Here is an 18,914-nt window from a genome sequence, read left to right as displayed (position 1 = left end):
AAAACAAAGCAATTAGTTAGGTATAACAGCTCACCGAAACAGTCAACCTGTTTTGCCATTTATGTGACCCAGGCTTGAGCCAAGCCCCAATCACATTGATGGGAACTCTTGTGTGAGGCTCCTCCCGCCCCACCATTGTGTCTGAAAAAGTTGATCCAGGGGGCTGGGTGGTGGCACATCTGGTTGATCACACATTTTACAGTGCTCAGGGAACCAGCTTCGAGCCCCTGGTCCCACCCTGCAGTGGGAAAACTTTGTGAGTCATGAAATAGGGCTTTCAATGTCTCTTTGTCTCTCCCTCTCTATCTCCCCCTTCCCTCCCATTTTCTGGCTGTCTCCATCCAATAAATAAAGATAGTAAAAAATAAATAAATAAATAAAAAGAGGGGCTGGGCAGTAGCCCAGTGAGTTAAGTGCACATGGCACAAAGCGAAAGGACCAGTGTAAGGATCCTGGTTCGAGCCCCTGGCTCCCTACCGGCAGGGGGGTCGCTTCACAGGTGGTGAAGCAGGTCTGCAGGTGTCTATCTTTCTCTCCCTCTCTGTGTTCTCCTCCTCTCTCTATTGCTCTCTGTCTTATCCAACAACAACAACAACAGTAATAACAACAACAATGATAACAACAACAAGGGCAACAAAAAGGGAAAAATGGCCTCCAGGAGCAGTGGATTCATAGTGCAGGTATCTAGTCCCAGCAATAATCCTGGAGGCTATAAATAAATAAATAAATAAAAGTGGAACCAGAGCTTTTTTGTGTGTATGTGTGATGATAAAGAATTAAAAATTAAAAACAGCCACTAAGGTGGGAATGAGTTTACTTCTGGAGAAAAGCAACATAATCTGTAGCTAATTTCATCAAATAGCAACCTGCAGTCTGTTCTAGCCAATTCCTCGTCCCCTCTGATTCTGGTCTTCCCTGTGGTCCTTGCTTCCTCTTTAATCTACAAGCTCAGCCCTCTGCCTGCTGGTGTCCAATATGGAGTCTTGTGACCTGGTCCTCTCTCCCTGCACTGATGAGATGGAATTAAACGATATCTAGCTATCTACAGAACGGAGACCCTCTCCCCCAACTCTTCATCTGCACTATTCCAGCCTTAGATTCATGATTAGTCAACAATTTGTTTGGCTTTGTATATTAAATCTCTTTTCAGCCACCAGGTTCCAGATGCCAACCAGACCTCCCTGGACAGACAACTTCACCAATGTGTCCTGGAGCTCTGCTTTCCCAGAGACCCACCCTACTAGGGAAAGAGAGAGGCAGGCTGGGAGTATGGATCAAACTGTCAACGCCCATGTTCATTGGGGAAGCAATTACAGAAGCCAGACCTTCCACCTTCTGCATCCCACAATGACCTTGGGTCCATATTCCCAGAGGGATAAAGAATAGGAAAGCTATCAGGGGAGGGGATGGGATACAGAGTTCTGGTGGCAGGAATTGTGCAGAGTTGTACCCTTCTTATCCTATGATTTTGTCAGTCAGTGTTTCCTTTTTATAAATACTATATATACATACATGTAGATAAAGATAAAAGAGGAGATATCTGAGTCTCTAGACAGAAATTAGTGTCCTATTTCAGAGAATGAATCCCTTGTCTCTGCAGGTGGGTTTTCATACCAGTTCCCACATGCCCACTCCTGAGGCAGTGTGACCAGTGACTGAGCTCTAGTCCCATCTCTGCCCTTTTCTGGCTACAGAGTCTCTGAGCATCTGTTCCCAGCAACTTCCTCACAATGTAACAACAGGAAATGGGTTGCAAGTGTTAAAACTTAGGTTGAGAGTTTCTTTTGAAAAGACCTTTCCAGGAAAAAACAAAACAAAACAAAAATAAAAAACCATCAACGTTTGGTTTTCGTATCTTGCATCTGCAAAGAAATGGGGTAACCTTTTTTTTTGCATCATCGTGTTTCTGTTCCATGGATATACAATTCGCTTGTTCTTTTCGAAGTGCTTTGATATTGAAAACATGAAAGTCCAGTGCTCTGGAAAAGGGAAAGGCATGTTTTTATTCCTTTCCCATCAAATGGCTTTCACCATGGCTCCAAAGAAATTGTGATCTAAATCGGGTTTTTTAATATACCTGTCAGGGCCAAATCAGGGATGTTGGAAAAGAAAGCAAAGAAAAGTAAGATTTCAAGCTGAAGTTTTTATGGCTTCTTTGAAACAAACAAAGTGTCTCTAAAACGCTGTTAGAACTACAGTGGTTATCATGGAGACGTGGGAGGCTCGGGACACAGAAATCCGGGTGGTTGGGGCAGTATAAGATATACACTGTCATCTTACAATCTTGTAACCTACAATTAATCACAAATACAAAAAAAAATAATAAGGGGCTGGGTGGTACTGCACCTGGTTAAGCACATGTGTTAACCCAGGTTCAAGCCCCTAGTCCCCACCTGCAGAAGGAAAGTTTCACGAGTGGTGAAGCAGGGCTGCAGGTGTCTCTCTGTCTCTCTCCCTCTCTATTTCCCCATCCTCTCTCAATTTCTCTCTGTCTCTGCCTATCCAATAATAAATAAATAATGTTTAAAAAATAATTTAAGTAAGTAAATAAAATGTCCCTCTTTTGCCTTATTGCCTAACAAAAAGGCCTTAACTTATTTTCATTTTCAAATGTGGTAAGAGCATATAATAACGTGGATGTGTAAGAGAAATTAATTTTTTTTTTGCCTCCAGGGTTATTGCTGGGGCTTGGTGTCTGCACCATGAATCCACGGCTCCTGAAGGTTATTTTTTTCCCCTTTTGTTGCCCTTCTTGTTTTATCATTGTTGTGGTCATTACTGCTGTTATTGATGTAGTCACTGTTGGATAGGACAGAGAGAAATGGAGAGAGGAGGGGAAGACAGAGAGAGAGAGAAAGACACCTGCAGACCTGCTTCACTGCCTGTGAAGCGAAGCCCCTGCAGGTGGGGAGCCGGGGGGCTCGAACCAGGATCCTTATGTCAGTCCTTACGCTTCGAGCCACCTGAACTTAACCCACTGTGCTACCTACTGCTCGACTCCCAAACATTTCTTAAGAACAAATCCTATCTGAGTAAGAAAGTCGATTATTCCCAGGTGTCCTGAAGTGGAAGGTACATGATAATAAAACAAGGAAGCTATTATGTTTACTGTCTGCAGAAAACAACTAACATGGCTAGGACATTGTGCATACATAATCCCACTGCTCTGCAAAGGCCAAGTGGCTCATACACACATAGAGAGACAAAGAGACAGAAATGGAGAGACATCACAGTGCTGACGCTTCCCCTGGGCTTCTAGCGAATGGCCAGACAGGTGCCCTACCAAGTGACTTATCTCTATATTTCTCCCAATTCATTCTTGGTTTCAGTTTAGTAGTTCCCCAGCTGAAAAGGCATCTGACCTTGCAGAGTGCTTGTGTCACCCACCATTAGGGAACGGGATGAAGTACTGCTGGATGACAAGTCGCCAAAGTTCTAAGCTTTGGACACCCCGTGTTTTGATAGAAGGATGATCTGTGCAGTATCACAGTGATGGGGAGGGGACAGAAAGGAGTCGAGAAGAAGAGAAAAAGGAGCTGCAAGACCGGGATCACAAAAGGCAAACAGGTTTTTTTTTTTCCTTCTTTCTTTCTTTGTTTCTTTCTTTTTTTCTTGCCTCCAAACCTATTTCTCCACTGGATAGGATCAGAAACTGAACTAAATTAGAAGTCAGAGAGAGGGAGAGGGAGAGGGAGAGGGAGAGGGAGAGGGAGAGGGAGAGGGAGAGAATGTGTGTGTGTGTGTGTGTGTGTGTGTGTGTGTGTGTGTGTGTGTGTGTGTGTGTTATCAACTAAGGTCAAATTTAAGAAGTAAAAGTAGACTTTAGAGTTAAAGGACACACACACATGCACACACACACATACACCATGTACACTCTCACTCACTCACTCACAGAATAAAAAGCAAAAGACTGATGACATCTATTTAGTCTTCTAGCCAGCAGTTCAGCCTCAGTCCTATCTCCCCTGCAGCACTGGAGACCAGTAAATTGGAATCACTGGCTAAACTTAATAAGGAGGACTCACTCAAGAAGCAGTGCAGAGGAGTGAATGGGGTTCATTCTGGTACCATGTGAGCTTATCCCAGTGGACCGCCTGACCCCGGGGTTCATTCTTTTTAAAAAAATTTTTTATTATCTTTATTTGCTTATTGGATAGAGACAGCTAGAAATTGAGAGGATTGGGTAGACAGAGAAGTAGAGAGACAGAGAAACACCTGCAGCACTGCTTCACCACTTCTGAAGCTTTTCCCATGCAGGTTTGAGCCGGGGGCTTGAACCCAGATCCTTGCGCACTGTAACGTGTGTGCTCACCAGGCCCCGGGTTCATTCTGTACACAACACACCATAAGGATTTTTCTGTGATCAGAGGAAGTTTTCCCTGAGCACTGGAAATAGGACTCAGCAGAAAAAGTTATGGTAAGTAGAGGTGAAGAAATCAAGGAGTTGGTGTTAAAGTTGTTCGTTCTGCAGTGATGGTTCTGCAAATTTGGTTTTGCAATAGGTCTGCCTCACCTGGGAACTCACTACCTTACACTGCTGACTTCTGAAATATTGATATCGGTGGGCTGAAGTTCAAGATGGCAGTCAGTCTGGTTTCTGGTGAGAATCCTCTTCCCAACATTCAGTTGTTTTTTTTCACTGTGCCCACCCATGAGGTAGGGAAGGGTGAGGGGAATGGAGGAAGGGTCTCCGTATGTCTATTTATAAAGTCACCAATCCGATCATATTAAGAACCTAGACTATGACATCATTCACCCTTAATTCCCTCCTGAAAACTCACTTTAGATATGCCACACTACAGGTTAGAATATTTCCATCCTACAGATTGGGACGGCAGCATCTCAATGTTGGAGGGACGTGACTCAGTCCAAAGTCATTAGGACAGGTGCCAAGTGTCTAGCCAGAGTCAGAAATGTGGGAGTGGCATCGGGCAAATTTTGTTTTATGAACCACTCCAGGTTCTTCTTTTAAAAAGTATTTATTGGGAGTCAGGAGGTTGCGCAGCAGGTTAAGCACACGTGGCGCAAAGCACAAGGACTGGCGTAAGGATCCCGGTTCGAGCCCCTGGCTCCCCACCTGTAGGGGAGTCACTTCACAGGCGGTGAAGCAGGTCTGCAGGTGTCTGTCTTTCTCTCCCCCTCTCTGTCTTTCCCTCCTCTCTCCATTTCTCTCTATGTTCTATCCAACAACAATGACATCAATAACCACAACAATGTTAAACAAAAAGAGCAACAAAAGGTACAATAAATAAATAAAGCTTTTTTAAAAAAGCACTTATTTCTGTAAAAGAGGGAAAACACCACCAAAGCGTCACTCTGTCTTATGTGATGCTGAGGCTCAGAACTTGAGACTACAGCGACCCTGCCCAGGCCACACAACTCCAGGGGGTGCTAACACAGGTGTAAGTATGAAAACCACCAGTTTTCACGAAGAGTCCTCGCTGCTCTCGATCAATGGTGCCATCAGGACAGGGCTACCCCCTGACTGGAAGCCTGTGTTTTGCACACGTCACCTTTTACACCTGAGATCAATGAGGAGACGTCCCTGGTGTCGATCACCTGATGCCCCTGCTGTTACTCATGTGAAGCCCCTGAGTACTGATGGACTGGTAATACTGACACTTACTGTCAGCTGAGGGTATAAAGGCTGCAGAAGACTGAAGATGGAAGAAAGGGCAGCCTTCTGGCCTGGGCCACCAACCTCTTCTCTCTTTCATTGACTTATTTTTTTTTGTTTGTTTGTTTGTTTTTTTTCCTCCAGGGTTATTGCTGGGCTCGGTGCCTGCACCATGAATCCACCGCTCCTGGAAGCCATTTTTCCCCCTTTTTGTTGCCCGAGTTGTTGCAGCCTCGTTGCGGTTATTATTGCCATTGTTGATGTTGCTTTGTTGTTGAATAGGACAGAGAGAAATGGAGAGAGGAGGGGAAGACAGAGAGAGAGAGGAGAGAAAGATAGACACCTGCAGACCGGCTTCACCGCCCGTGAAGCGACTCCCCTGCAGGTGGGGAGCCGGGGGCTCGAACCGGGATCCTTACGCCGGTCCCTGCACTTTGCGCCACCTGCGCTTAACCCACTGCGCCACCGCCCGACTCCCGACTTATTTTTTTAATATCCTCATTTATTTATTGGATATAGACAGCCAGAAATCAAGAGGGATGGGGGAGGCAGAGAGTGAGAAAAAACAGAATGACATCTGCAGCCCTGCTTCACCACTTGCAAAGCTTTCCCCTAGCTGTGGGGACCGGGACTCGAACCTGGGTCCTTGAGCACTGTAACAGGTGTGCTCGACCCCCCACTCCCTTCACCTTCTCTCTCTTCTGCAACAATAAAGAGAACAATAAATGGGGCCTGTGAACCTTGGGCCTGGTCTCCCTCAGTCTCTCCCTCCCTCCCTCCTTGGCTTCCTGGGCTTTCTCCTACCTGACAAAGGCCTCCCCTCCCTGAATCTCATTTCAGTCAGTGATGCCTGATACTAGGTCTGACCCTCAGTCTGACCTTTTGGCCTGACCCTTGACTGATGCTTGGCCTGACCCTTTGGCCTGAACCCTGACTGACCTTTGACCCAACCCTTGTCTGACCCTGGGCCTGACAGGCAGTGTTATATTTCCTCACAGTTTCTCCCATTTTCACTTTCCAATCTTATTTTTCCTTTTTTTTTTTTTTTTGATATTTCTTGCCATGCGCTAGGAATCCTTCAGGCTTCAACTTCTAGAAGGTTGTTGTTTACTCTTGTGCTTTGTGATTTTTTTTCTTTTATTTAATTAATTTATTTATTTATTCTTTTTGTTGCCCTTGTTTTTTTTTATTGTTGTAGTTATTACTGATGTCATTGTTGTTGGATAGGACAGAGAGAAATGGAGAGAGGAGGGGAAGACAGAGATGGGGAGAGAAAGACAGACACCTGCAGACCTGCTTCAATGCTTGTGAAGCAACTCCCCCTGCAGGTGGGGAGCCGGGGGCTCGAACCGGGATCCTTCCGCTGGTCCTTGTGCTTAGCGCCACCTGTGCTTAACCCGCTGCGCTACCGCCCGACTCCCAGTGATTTTTTTTTTTCTTTTGCCAGTAAACTTCTCAGCTCTGGTGGTGCTGGAGATTGAACCTGGGAGCTCGGAACCTCAGGGGAGAAGGTCATTTGCATAACCATTGTTCAGCCTCCAGCCCCCAGCCCATTTTCAGCAAAATCCTGTCTCTTTAATGAGCCATGATCTCAACAGCCCTGTCACAATCTTTTTTTGTTTGTTTTTCCTTCCCTCTTCTCCACAAGTAAGCACTAATTCTCTGGGCCAATCATTTCAGATTTAACTTTCTTAAAGAGTTCACAGGTTACAAGAGTTTGTAATTCTAGAGTAAGACATTGCATGTGGAAAACACTCAACATTTCACAACGGTGTCTACTGCCTCGATTTTTCTTTTTGGCCTCCAGGGCTATCTCTGGGCCTCAGTGTCTGCACTGTGAATCCACTGCTCCTGGAGACCATTTTCCCCCCATTTGTTGCCCTTGTTATTTTTATTGTTATTGCTGCTGTTGTTGTCAGATAGGACAGAGAAATTGAGAGAAAGGAGGGGAAGAGAGAGCAAGAGATAAGGCACCTGCAGACCTGCTTCACTTCCTGTGAAGTGACGACCTTGTGTGTGGGGGGGAGGCTCAAACCAGGACCCTTAAGAGGATCCTGGCCCCCCCCTTTCACTTTCAACTCCTCTGCAAAACTATTACTGGGATATTGGTTGTCACAAAACACTTTGAATACCACCCTTTGATATAACACTACTTTGAATGATTTTTAGTATTAAAAAAATAAAATCTTCAGTATGCCACTGATAAAATCTTCAGTATGCCCCTCATTAAGTCCTAAAGCAACAGAAACCCAGGATAAACACGCAGTATATCACCTCATCAAATGGTCACAATCACCCCCCAAATAAGCAGAGTGCCATTACTATTTGAAAAGTCGCAAAGTGTTAGAAGTCAATGCCTCTCCCCATCTCCCCCCCACCCCACCACAAATACAGCCATCACCATTTCCTGGCAAGTGTGGTGGCTTAAGAATTTGACCCTAAAGTTGAAAGTCCACTGTTTTATTTTTCACTTGATGAAAGGGGTAACAGTCACCAACACAGCTGCTGACACATGGTTCCAGTTTCTCATCCACCCTTGGTAGGTATCTGGAAAACACCTCACTGTCAACCTAAGGCTTTCTCCACCATTATGCCTGAAGAGAGTCCATCACTTTATCTACTCCAAGACCCTCCTTGTGATCCCGTGCTTCCCAGCTCCAAGTGTGCGCTTCCATGCCACAGGACAGCCTACACGTTGAAGGATTGAGAACTTCTCCCGACATCCTGAATTTTATTGCCAAGAACCTCAGAACCCAGGCGTCTTGTGGTAGAACTCTTTAGAGTATTAGCTTTGGAAAGTACTTTCTGCGACTCTAACACAAACACACATGGACGCATCCTGAAATATCACCTAAAGGAAGCCACCACTCTAAACAATAAACAAAAATCCAAATAAACACGCAGATCCTTTTGAGACAGATACCTTGAAGTGAACTCACTAAATGAAATGAAATCACTAGCTCCTCTCACCAATCTGCTGCCTACCTGCCGACAACCTTCAGAAACCTTCTATCTTGATAGCTCAAGATGACAGAGTCTCCAAGACCTATAAGTCCATGAGGAATTCTGCTAAACCTTTGTCCAAAGCCACTAATAAGGAAACAACAGGAATGCCCCCAACGCACATACACAGAGAAAACCAAAAGATCTTCCAGATTAAGACAACAGCACTTTCTAGAAAAATCTTTTCCACACACTTCCAGAAAAATACCACCGAGTGATGGTTTTCCTTTATTATTTCTCTTCCTCCCCTTCCCCATCATCCTCCCCCTCCTCCTTCTTCTTATTTCTGCAGCTGCCAACACTTTGAAGGCTACTTTGAAGACCAGACAGCTACTAAGCTGCATCTGTTTGGGGACAGGGCACCAGACATTCGAAGCACCAGCCCGAGGAGGTCATTAAAAGAAGTACGTTGTGCTCAGCCTACCTGGGGTGTTTAACAGCCGCGACATCTTGCAGAAGTAGGAGACATACTGCTCGCAGTACTCGGCGCTGCCGGTGATGGCGTTGACCTGGTCCATGGAGGCGCTGTAGATGAGCTGGGTCACCGAGTATTTCTCAGGGTGGTAGCCCACCACCGTGGTCTGCATCTGCAGGTCATGGGAGACGATGGTCCATACTTTGTCCTCTGTGGGGAGAAGAACGTACCAGGACAAAGTGGTCACCACAGGCAAACGCTTCCTTGGATGTCAGAAAATAATTGAGCTTGGGGAGTCAGGCTGTAGTGCAGCGGGTTAAGCGCAGGTGGCACAAAGCACAAGGACCGGAGTAAGGATCCTGGTTCGAGCCCCGGCTCCCCACCTGCAGGGGAGTCGCTTCACAGGCGGTGAAGCAGGCCTGCAGGTGTCTATCTTTCTCTCCCCCTCTCTGTCTTCCCCTCCTCTCTCCATTTCTCTGTCCTATCCAACAACGACAACAACAATACTAACTACAACAATAAAACAACAAGGGCAACAAAGGGAATAAAAAAATTAAAAAAAAAAAAAGGAAATAATTGAGCTCAGTTGGAATTGAGACAGAGTTCAGGACACCATGTTTTTTTTTTTTTTTTTTTTTTTTTTTTTTTTTTTTTGGCCAGAGCAATAGCTTAACTCTGACTATAGGTAATGAATGCCCAGAATTGGACCTGGGGCTTTTGCAGGAAAGTCCTGTGGGCTGCTGCTTCACATTTTTTTTTTTTTATCCTCATGCAATCCTTGTCCCTTTTCTTTCTTTCTTTTTTTCCCCACATGAGTCCACATTCATTTTTTTTTTTTACTTTTATTTATGAAAAGGAAACACTGACAAAAAAAAAAACCACAGGATAAGAGGGGTACAACTCCACACAATTCCCACCACCAGATCTCTGTATTCATCCCCTCCCCTGATAGCTTTCCTGTTCTTTATCCCTCTGGGAGTATGGACCCAGAGTCATTGTGGGATGCAGAAGGTGGAAATTCTGGCTTCTGTAATTGCTTCCCTGCTGATATTGGGCTTTGACAGGTGGATCCATACTCCCAGCCTGTCTCTCTCTTTCCCTAGTGGGGAAGGGCTCTGGGGAAGTGGAGCTCCAGGACACACTGGTGGGGTTGTCTGTCCAGGGAAGTCTGGTCGGTATCATGATATCATCTGGAACCTGGTGGCTGAAAGAAGAGTTAACATATAAAGTCAAACAAATTGTTGATGAATCATGAACCTAAAAGCTAGAATAAGCTAGATGAAGATTTGGGGGGTGTCTCTGTTTTGTATATAGTTAGTAGGCCTATTTTAGTTATATTCCAGAGGGCCCCTGACTATACTATCTTTTTTTTTTTTTTTCCTGACAGCTAAGTTCTAGAGGCACAGACAAGGTAGAAAAGCAATGTGGGTGGAGGGGTGATGGTACACCTGGTTGAGTAGATACATTACAATATGCAAGGATCTGAGTTCAAGCCCCCAGTTCCCACCCACAGAGGAAAGTTTCAGAAGTGGTGAAGCAGTGCTGCTGGTGTCTCTCTTTCTCTCTTGCTCTTTATATCTCCTCCTCCTCACTTTCTTTCTGTCTCTGCCCAATAAATACATAAATACATAAATAAATAAAACGTTTTTTAAAAGAAAGAGAAGCAATGTGGTTTGCATTATAAATAAATGTGAGATTATTCTTGACAGCAAACAGCTTAAATGCCCATCAACAGAGGATTGGCTCTCTCTCTCTCTCTCTCTCTCTCTCTCTCTCTCTCTCACACACACACACACATACAATAAAATTAAAAATGAAATCTTCCTTGGTTTAGTCCTAGAGCAGTCTTTCATATTCCCCTAACTGGAAGCCCCTTTCCCCCCTTGTTTAGGACAGAAGTTGAGGATTCAAGTAAAGCCGTTTTCTCATCTCTGCTCACCTCAGCCATCGGAGCACTGCCCTTGCCCCCACTACCCTACCCCAGATCTCACCTCAGATCCAGAACTCTAGCCTCCCTCTCCTGGGCCTCAGCCCTGCTGCTCCAGCCAGACCTCCCAGGGCTTATCACTTGTTTTTCTGCACAAACATCTAAGCTGTCCCACTTTCCACCAGGGACCCTCACCTTTCCAGATGAACCCTGGGATTCTGACACTCAGATTCCAGTCCTCACATGACCCTGCTTTACACAAAGGCCTCAGAGGAGCCCGGTGCTGGGTGTTGTTGTCACATCAGGTTAAATGCCTATGTTACCATGGGAAAGGACCCTGGTTGCAGCCTCTGCTCCTCACTTGCAGGGGTGAAGTGCAGGGGGGCAGGCGGGGAGCAGCGCTTCAAGAGTGGTGAAAACAAGTCTTCAGGTATCTCTCTGTCTCTCTCTCCCTCTCTGACTACCCCTCCTCTCTCAATTTCTCTCTGCATTATCTAATAAAATACGGAAAAAATGGCCACCGGCAGCAGTGGATTCATCAAGCCCCAGCTGTAACCCTGGTTGTAATAAAAACAGAAACAAAAAAGGCCTCAGCGGAGTAAGGCTACATGGTCTGTCTCCACCTGCCCTGTGCCCCTGCCCTGCTGTCTGTCCCCTCCTGCCCCAGCCCCCTGTCCCCTGCTGGCTCCTCCCTGTGTCTGGGCTCCCAGTGAGCACCTGGCTAGGTGGGCCCAACTTCCTCCTCCTCCTCCTGACTCCTCCTTTGCTGGTTCCTGTCTTCCTCACAGCTGCTGTCTCTTCCCATCCACCCACTTCTCAGTGTGACTCAGGGTCTGTTTTGGCTATCAGATTTCCTGCCTACCTGCACTGGACAGATGATAAGACAGGGCTTGTTTTCAGCATAGCTGGAAGTGCTAGAATGCTAAATGGTTCCCAAGAGGTTCTCAGAAAGATACAATGGGAGAGGACTCCTCAAGCGGACTTTAGTGACATATTCCATCTGCAGGGGGAGGGAAGTTTCAAGACCTGGTGAATCAATGCTGCAAGTCTCTCTCTCTCTGTGTCTGTCTCTCCCCTTCTCTCTCTTTTTAATTTTTATTTATTTATTTATTTATTTATTTATTTATTTATTTCAGATAGAGACAGAACTTGAGAAGGGAGAGAGAGAGAGAGAGGGAGAGAGGGAGGGAGAGAGAAAGAGAGAGAGAGAGAGAGAGAGAGAGAGAGAGAGAGAACCTACAGTATTATCCCAGGGCTTTTGAAGCTTCCCGACAGCCACACGTGGGGGAAGAGGGACTTCAGCTGGGGTCCTTGTGCATCCTAACATGTGCACTCAACCCTTCCCTCAATTTCTCTGTCTCTATCAAACAAATGAAAACCTTGTAAACAAATCAAAAGAAACGGGATGCAGATACTTGTCTATGGACCAGCTTCCCTTCCCTCATGCTGGGTCAGGTTCTAGATGGTCTGAAACACTCCTGAGAGATAGGGGGGGTCCTCAGTCCTCAGCCCCCTGCCCCTCCATGCTGCTGGGGCCTCATCTGTCACACAGAACACCCTTTTGTCAGAATACTCTCCAGATTCCACTTTGTTTTGCTCTAATTGTCACCACTGGAGTTTCACTGCTGCAGACTAACTTTATTCAGACATAATGAGACAGAGACAGAAGGAGAGGGAGAGATAGGCTAGCACCAAGGCTTCTCCCAGAGCTGTAATGCTACTATGTGATGAATGACGTCTCCAGTCTGGGTCCCGCCCAGGGTAAAGCAGCCCTGCCAGGCGGCCTGTCTCACTCTCCACATTCAGTGAAGGCAGGTCTAGTCACTGTGTCGTGTCCCCTGCGGCACTCTGTTTTTTTTCTGTATTTTTCTTCTCCTTTTTCTCTTCTCCTCTCCTCTCCTCTCCTCTCCTCTCCTCTCCTCTCCTCTCCTCTCCTCTCCTCTCCTCTCCTCTCCTCTCTTCTCCTCTCCTTCATTTATCCTCCCCTTCTTTCTTTCTTTCCTTCCTTCCTTCCTTCCTTCCTTTCTTCCTTCCTTCTTTTAACAAATCTTTTAACAGTGGCAATGTAGCACAGATGTGTTTAAAAATATCAGGTGTTCATACCTAAAATAGACTTCCTAGCTTCTTCCCACTTGAAGATTGCTAGTTTCATCTGCCCTATTCCTACCTTTGGGTTCCTGTTTATTAAACAATTTGTCCTGTTGTATATCTTAACGATTTACAGCCACCAAGTTGCAGATGCTACTATGACAGCATCCTGACTTCCCTGGGCAGACAACCGCACCAATGTATCCTGGAACCCCACCTCCCCAGAGCCCAGCCCCACTAGGGAAAAATAGAAACAGGATGGGGGTGTGGATCCACCTGCTAACACCTATGTCCAGCAGAGAAGCAATGACAGAAGCCAGACCTTCCACCTTCTTCACCCCATAAAGAGTTTTGGTCTATACTCCCAGAGGGATAGAGAACAGGGAAGTGTCCAATGGAGGGGAGGGGACAGGGAACTCTGGTAGAGGGGACTGTATGGAATTGTATCCCTGTTATTTTATAATCTTGTTTATCATTATGAAATCACTAATATAATTTTTAAAAAAAATAGTTTTTCTTTTGATGATGTCACTAGCATTTATCACCTTGGATGGAATTCCCCCAATAATCAGCCCTGGTAAGTATTCAATTTTCTCCCCATTAACTCAGTTTCTATTCATTGGAACAGACCCCACCAGGAGGAACATTAGGAAGACAGGCTGACAGATGAAGTTCCTTGGTGAGGATAATTAGCTAGAAATTACTTCATAGGGAATGAAAGCACTTAAGATAGCACAGTTAACATATGCAGAGGGCCAAGAAGCATGTTCTTTCTTTCATTTTAACAGGAACATGAATGTATTAGGTGAGCTCGAATTTTTAATCCCATTTTTATTATTTAGATAAAGACAGACAAGGTAGAGAGGCAGAAAGAGAGCAAAAGAAACCACAGCACCAAAGCTTCTTTCAAAGAGGTAGGTGGTGCCAGACTCCAGCCTGGTTTTCACATATGGCAAAGCAACACACAGTTCACATCTTTAACATGGAAGCTTCCTAAAATATTATATACCATCGGGTGAGGGGTGAGTGAAATGGCTCACTTAGCTAGTGTGCTGCTTTGTCCCATGCACATCCCAGGTTAGAGCCCAGCCCCCATCATATTGAAGGAAGCTTTGGTGCTATGATATCTTGCATAGTCTCTGTGTGTGTGTGTGTGTCTCTTTTCCTCTTTCTATTATACTTATTGTAGGACAGAGAAAAATTGAGAGGGGAGACAGAGGGAGAGAGAAAGATAGACACCTGCAGACCTGCTTCACTGCTTGTGAAGCCAGCCCCCCTGCAGGTATATGGGGGCGGGTTGGGGGGCTTAAACCTGGTTCCTTATGCAAGTTCTTGTGATTCACACCATGTGTGCTTAACCCACTGTGCTCTACCTACAGCCTGGCCCCTGGAATCATCATTTTTGCAATGGGTATACTATGTTGGCTAGACTAAGGTGATTTAGTTACAAGCATAGTTATTTCTTTAGTAGTGGTATGTGTTTATTTTGGATAGAGACAGAGAGAAATTGAGAGGGAAGGAGAAGATAGAGAGGGAAAGAGAGAGACATCTGCAGACCTGCTTCTCTGCTCCTGAAGCTTCCCCCTCAAATGCAGGTGGGGTCTGGGGGATTAAACCTGGGTCCTTGCACATGTGTGCTCTTTTTAATAAATAAAATGAAATAAAAAATAAATAACACTATTTTAGTTGTGTTAGGAAAAGTTATCTGGGAAGGAATACGGGGGTACTCTCACTTTTCAATGAACAGTTTGAATTTGACTGATAAACCAACAGTCCTGTAGGTTTGATGGAATGTTTATTATTATTATTATTATTGACTTAACAGTGATTTATTTAAAAAATAAAGTGTGACCTTTATTTTATTTTGATGTGTTTATTTATTTATTATTGAATAGAGGAAGAGATTTAGAGGGGCAGGGAGGTAGAGAGGAAGACAGACAGAGAGATACCTGCAACATGGCTTCAGCACTCCTAAAGCTTTTCCCCTACAGGTGGAGATCAGAGGCTTGAACATGGGTCCTTATACTTTGTAGTGTGTATGCTTAACCAGGTGAACCACTGCCTGGCCCTCCTTTAATAGTGATTTCCAAAATTATAAGATAGTAGGGGTGTAATTCCACACTTTTACCAATGACCAAATAATACTTGATTATTCAATTTAATGGTTCACTAGCATGGTGGAAAAAAATACACTAGAATTCAGATGACTGGAGTATTTTTGTTTTATTTTAATTTTATTTATTTATTTATTTGTTCCTTTTTGTTGCCCTTGTTTTATTGTTGTTATTGATGTCACTGTTATTGGATAGGACAAAGAGAAATGGAGAGAGGAGGAGAAGACAGAGGGGGAGAGAAAGATAGACACCTGCAGACCTGTTTCACCACTTGTGAAGTGACTCCCCTGCAGGTGGGGAGCCGGGGGCTTGAACTGGTGACCTTATGCTGGCCAGTCCTTGTGCTTTGCGCCACCTGAGCTTAACCCACTGCACTACTGCCTTACTCCCTTATATTTTATTACTATCAGGTTTACTGCTAGGGCTTGATGCCAGCACTACAAATCCACCACTCCAGGTAGCGAATACTTTTTTTCCTTTTTTTTTTTTTTTTAAATTTTCCTTTCTGTTTTATTTGATAGAGAGAAGCTGAGATAAACAAGGAGAACAAAACATATATAGGTACCTACAGACCTCCTTCCCCTACTTGTGAAAGGCACCCTGCCCCTCCAGTTGGAAAGCTAGGACTTGAACCTGGGTCCCTCCATGGGGTAATGTGTGCACTCAGTGAGGTATGTCCTCGTCTTGACGCAGATGACTGAAGTTTTAATTCTTCCACTGATTTTTCACTATGAATTTGGACACAATACCCGGAGTCTCACTGCCACAGTTTCATCAAGTGAAGATGTGATATTGAAGCAAAAACCCTCTGAAGTTACTTTTATTTCTGAGAGTTGAAGACAGCTTTCACTTACTCATACTTTGACTAAGAAGCATCAGAGGAATGCTATGAAGTGCAGACCATGATGCCTGTTGTAACTCACCTCACCGGTGGTGAATGAATCAAAAGCCCAAAGATCATGATTTTAAAAGTTCAGGATAAATCAGAGAAATGGATATCCGAATATCCCTGCACTGCTAATGGTAGTTACAGCTCAAGTGCATGTATACACACACACACACACACACACACACACACACACACACACACACAATGGCCTAGTTGTCCTTGGGTCGCCATCTGTCGAAAAGTTTTCTGTTATTTTATGTCATTAACACTTGGGTTCAGTGACTACATGACACCAGCATCCCCAGACACTGACTTTCTCCTTCTTTTTCTTTAATTTACTTTAATGAAAGAGATGCAGAGACAGACAGCAGAGCACTGCTCAGCTCTGGCTTGAGGTGGTAATGGGGATTGAACCTGGAACACAAGAGCCTCAGGCATGAGATTCTTTTGGAGAAGCATTATGCTATCTACCCAACCTAAGACTGGTTTTCTTTTTTCATTTTTAATTTTTGTTTATATAAAGGAGACACTGGCAAACCCATAGGATAAAAGAGGTACAACTCCGCACAATTCCCACCACCAAAACTCTGTATCCCATCCCCTCCCCTGACAGCTTCCCTATTCTGTATCCCTCTGGGAGTATGGACCCAGGGTCATTATGGGATGCAGAAGGTGGAAGGTCTGGCTTCTGTAATTGCTTCCCCACTGAACATGGATGTTGTCAGGTTGATCCATGCTCCCAGCCTGTCTCTCTCTTTCTCTAGTGGGGCAGGACTCTAGGGAAGCGGAGCTCCAGGACACATTGGTGGGGTCATCTGCCCAGGGAAGTCCAGTTGGTATAATGGTAGCATCTGGAACCTGGTGGCTGAAAAAGGAGTTAACATATAAAGGACAACAAATTGTTGACTAACCATGAGTCCAAAAGCTGGAATAGTGCAGATGTAGATTTCAGGTCTCCATTTTGAAGAATGCTCATTGGCCTATTTTAGTTCTATTCCAAAGGACCCATGACTATACTAGATTTCTCCTGAGCCTGGCCTCTGGTATATGCAGGTGGACCCAAGTTATTGTCTGGGGAGATGATGTCATGGCTGGAAAAAGGGTTAGAAAGCTGGATCAGGGAAAAAAAAAACTCTCAAATATGAGAAATATTTTCTTTTATAGGTGAGAGAAAAAGAGAGAAAAAGGAGAAGATAGAGGCATACAAAGCCAGAAAAAGTATAGACACCTGCAGCACTGCTCCACTGCACCTGAGACTTCCCCACTGCAGGCAGGCAGGCAACAGAAACTTGGATCTGTGTTGGTATGCTTCTAGTTCTGCTTCTATTACATTGCTTGACATTGTGGTCTATTTACATGGTCTTTTCGGTTACATTGATTTGGTCTCACTCCCCCTGCTTCCGGGAGATTTGATTTAGCCCTTGCTAATTTCACGCTTCTCCCTTCTCCCTGCCCCCCTATCCTACATACTTCCTGAGTTCCTGACTCTGCCGCTGGAGGAGAAAGATGGAGGAGCACATTGTGTGGTGATTAGGTGTTGGACTGTTTGCCTGCTCGTGAATAAAGATTAAACTGCATTCTCAGTTCAGCAGTGTGTTTCTTTGTTCCACCAGGGGAGGCCAGCCGGGCCTGGCACTGGCGCCCAGATGCCGCTTAGCAGCCACCGCTGGAGACACTCCCTCCCCTCCACGCCTTCCTCCAGTTGGCGGCCGAGGGTGGCGAGGGGGCACAAGGAGGCCCTTGTCCTTCCAGAGGCGGTGGTAGAGGCCGCTGCCCAGCTCCCACGCGAGGGGCCACTGCAATGCACTGTGCCTGAGGCGGTCTGACCCTGCCTTTTGTCGCCCCCCCCCCCCCCGCCTTCCCTTGGCAGCACACTGGTTCTAGTTGCTTGCTTACTTGATCCTCCATGTTTGGGCCAGTTTCTTTTTTGAAAATGCCTGTATGATATAGGTTTCTGTCACCCCACACTCCTGATACTGTGGTCAATTAGTTAAAAAGAAAAGGGGGAATTGTTGGTATGCTCCTAGTTCTGCTTCTGGGATCTAGTTCTGCTTCTGTTACGTTGCTTGACATTGTGGTCTATTTACATGGTCTTTTCTGTTACATTGGTTTGGTCTCACTCCCCCCCGCCTCCGGGAGATTTGGTTTAGCCCTTGCTAGTTTTGCGCTTTTCCCTTCTCCCTGCCCCCAACCCTATGTACTTCCTGAGTTCCTGATGCTGCCGTGGGAGGAGAAAGATGGAGGAGCACATTATATGGTGATTAGGTGTTGGACTGTTTGCCTGCTCGTGAATAAAGATTAAACTGCGTTCTCAGCTCAGCCGAGTGCTTCTTGTCATCTGTTACCTGCCCATGAAGCCAGCCCCGGAGAAAACGACAGATCTGGGTCCTCACACTTGCTAATGTGTGCAGTCAACCAGGAGAGGCAGAACTCAGTGCCTACATCAGGGCTGGGGAATACCCAGCCCTCAAAATCACACAGTCTGCCTTTGCCAAGGCAATGGCAGGTGGGACTGAAATGTCAAGAAATCTAGGAACTTATTTCAGCAACATTAAGTGCTAAATTTGAACTTTGTATGACCTGACAAATGATGATAAGTTAGCCAAATGATTCCTGGAAACAAAAAAGGTTTCCCATCCCTGACCTAGAGTTCTCTGTCTTTATTTATTTATTTTTAATATACCAGGGCTGAGATGCCCAAGGGACAGTTAGCTACTGGCATCAAGAAAATAATTAGATCTAAACATCTGGGCCAGAAGAGAAAGGCCACAGCTGGAGATCTGGCTTCTGGCATTGTGGTGTGGAGATTGCATGGCACCCTTCAGAGCCATGGAAGTGGACCAGTGCCTTATGGGAATGCT

At 45.3% G+C, this 18,914-nt stretch overlaps 1 protein-coding gene across 1 annotated transcript in view; it reads right to left on the bottom strand.

The window, feature by feature from the left end:
* Positions 1–18,914, bottom strand: part of CNTNAP2 (contactin associated protein 2) — a 2,382,269-nt gene that overhangs the window by 675,873 nt on the left and 1,687,482 nt on the right. The window contains exon 13 of the mRNA XM_060195676.1: positions 9,045–9,245. Coding sequence (XP_060051659.1) covers positions 9,045–9,245 — 201 coding nt within the window. The remainder of the gene's footprint in view (positions 1–9,044; positions 9,246–18,914) is intronic.

Source organism: Erinaceus europaeus, chromosome 8 (genome assembly GCF_950295315.1).
Source record: "Erinaceus europaeus chromosome 8, mEriEur2.1, whole genome shotgun sequence".
NCBI lineage: Eukaryota > Metazoa > Chordata > Mammalia > Eulipotyphla > Erinaceidae > Erinaceus > Erinaceus europaeus.
This window is presented reverse-complemented; position numbering and strand designations above follow the sequence as displayed.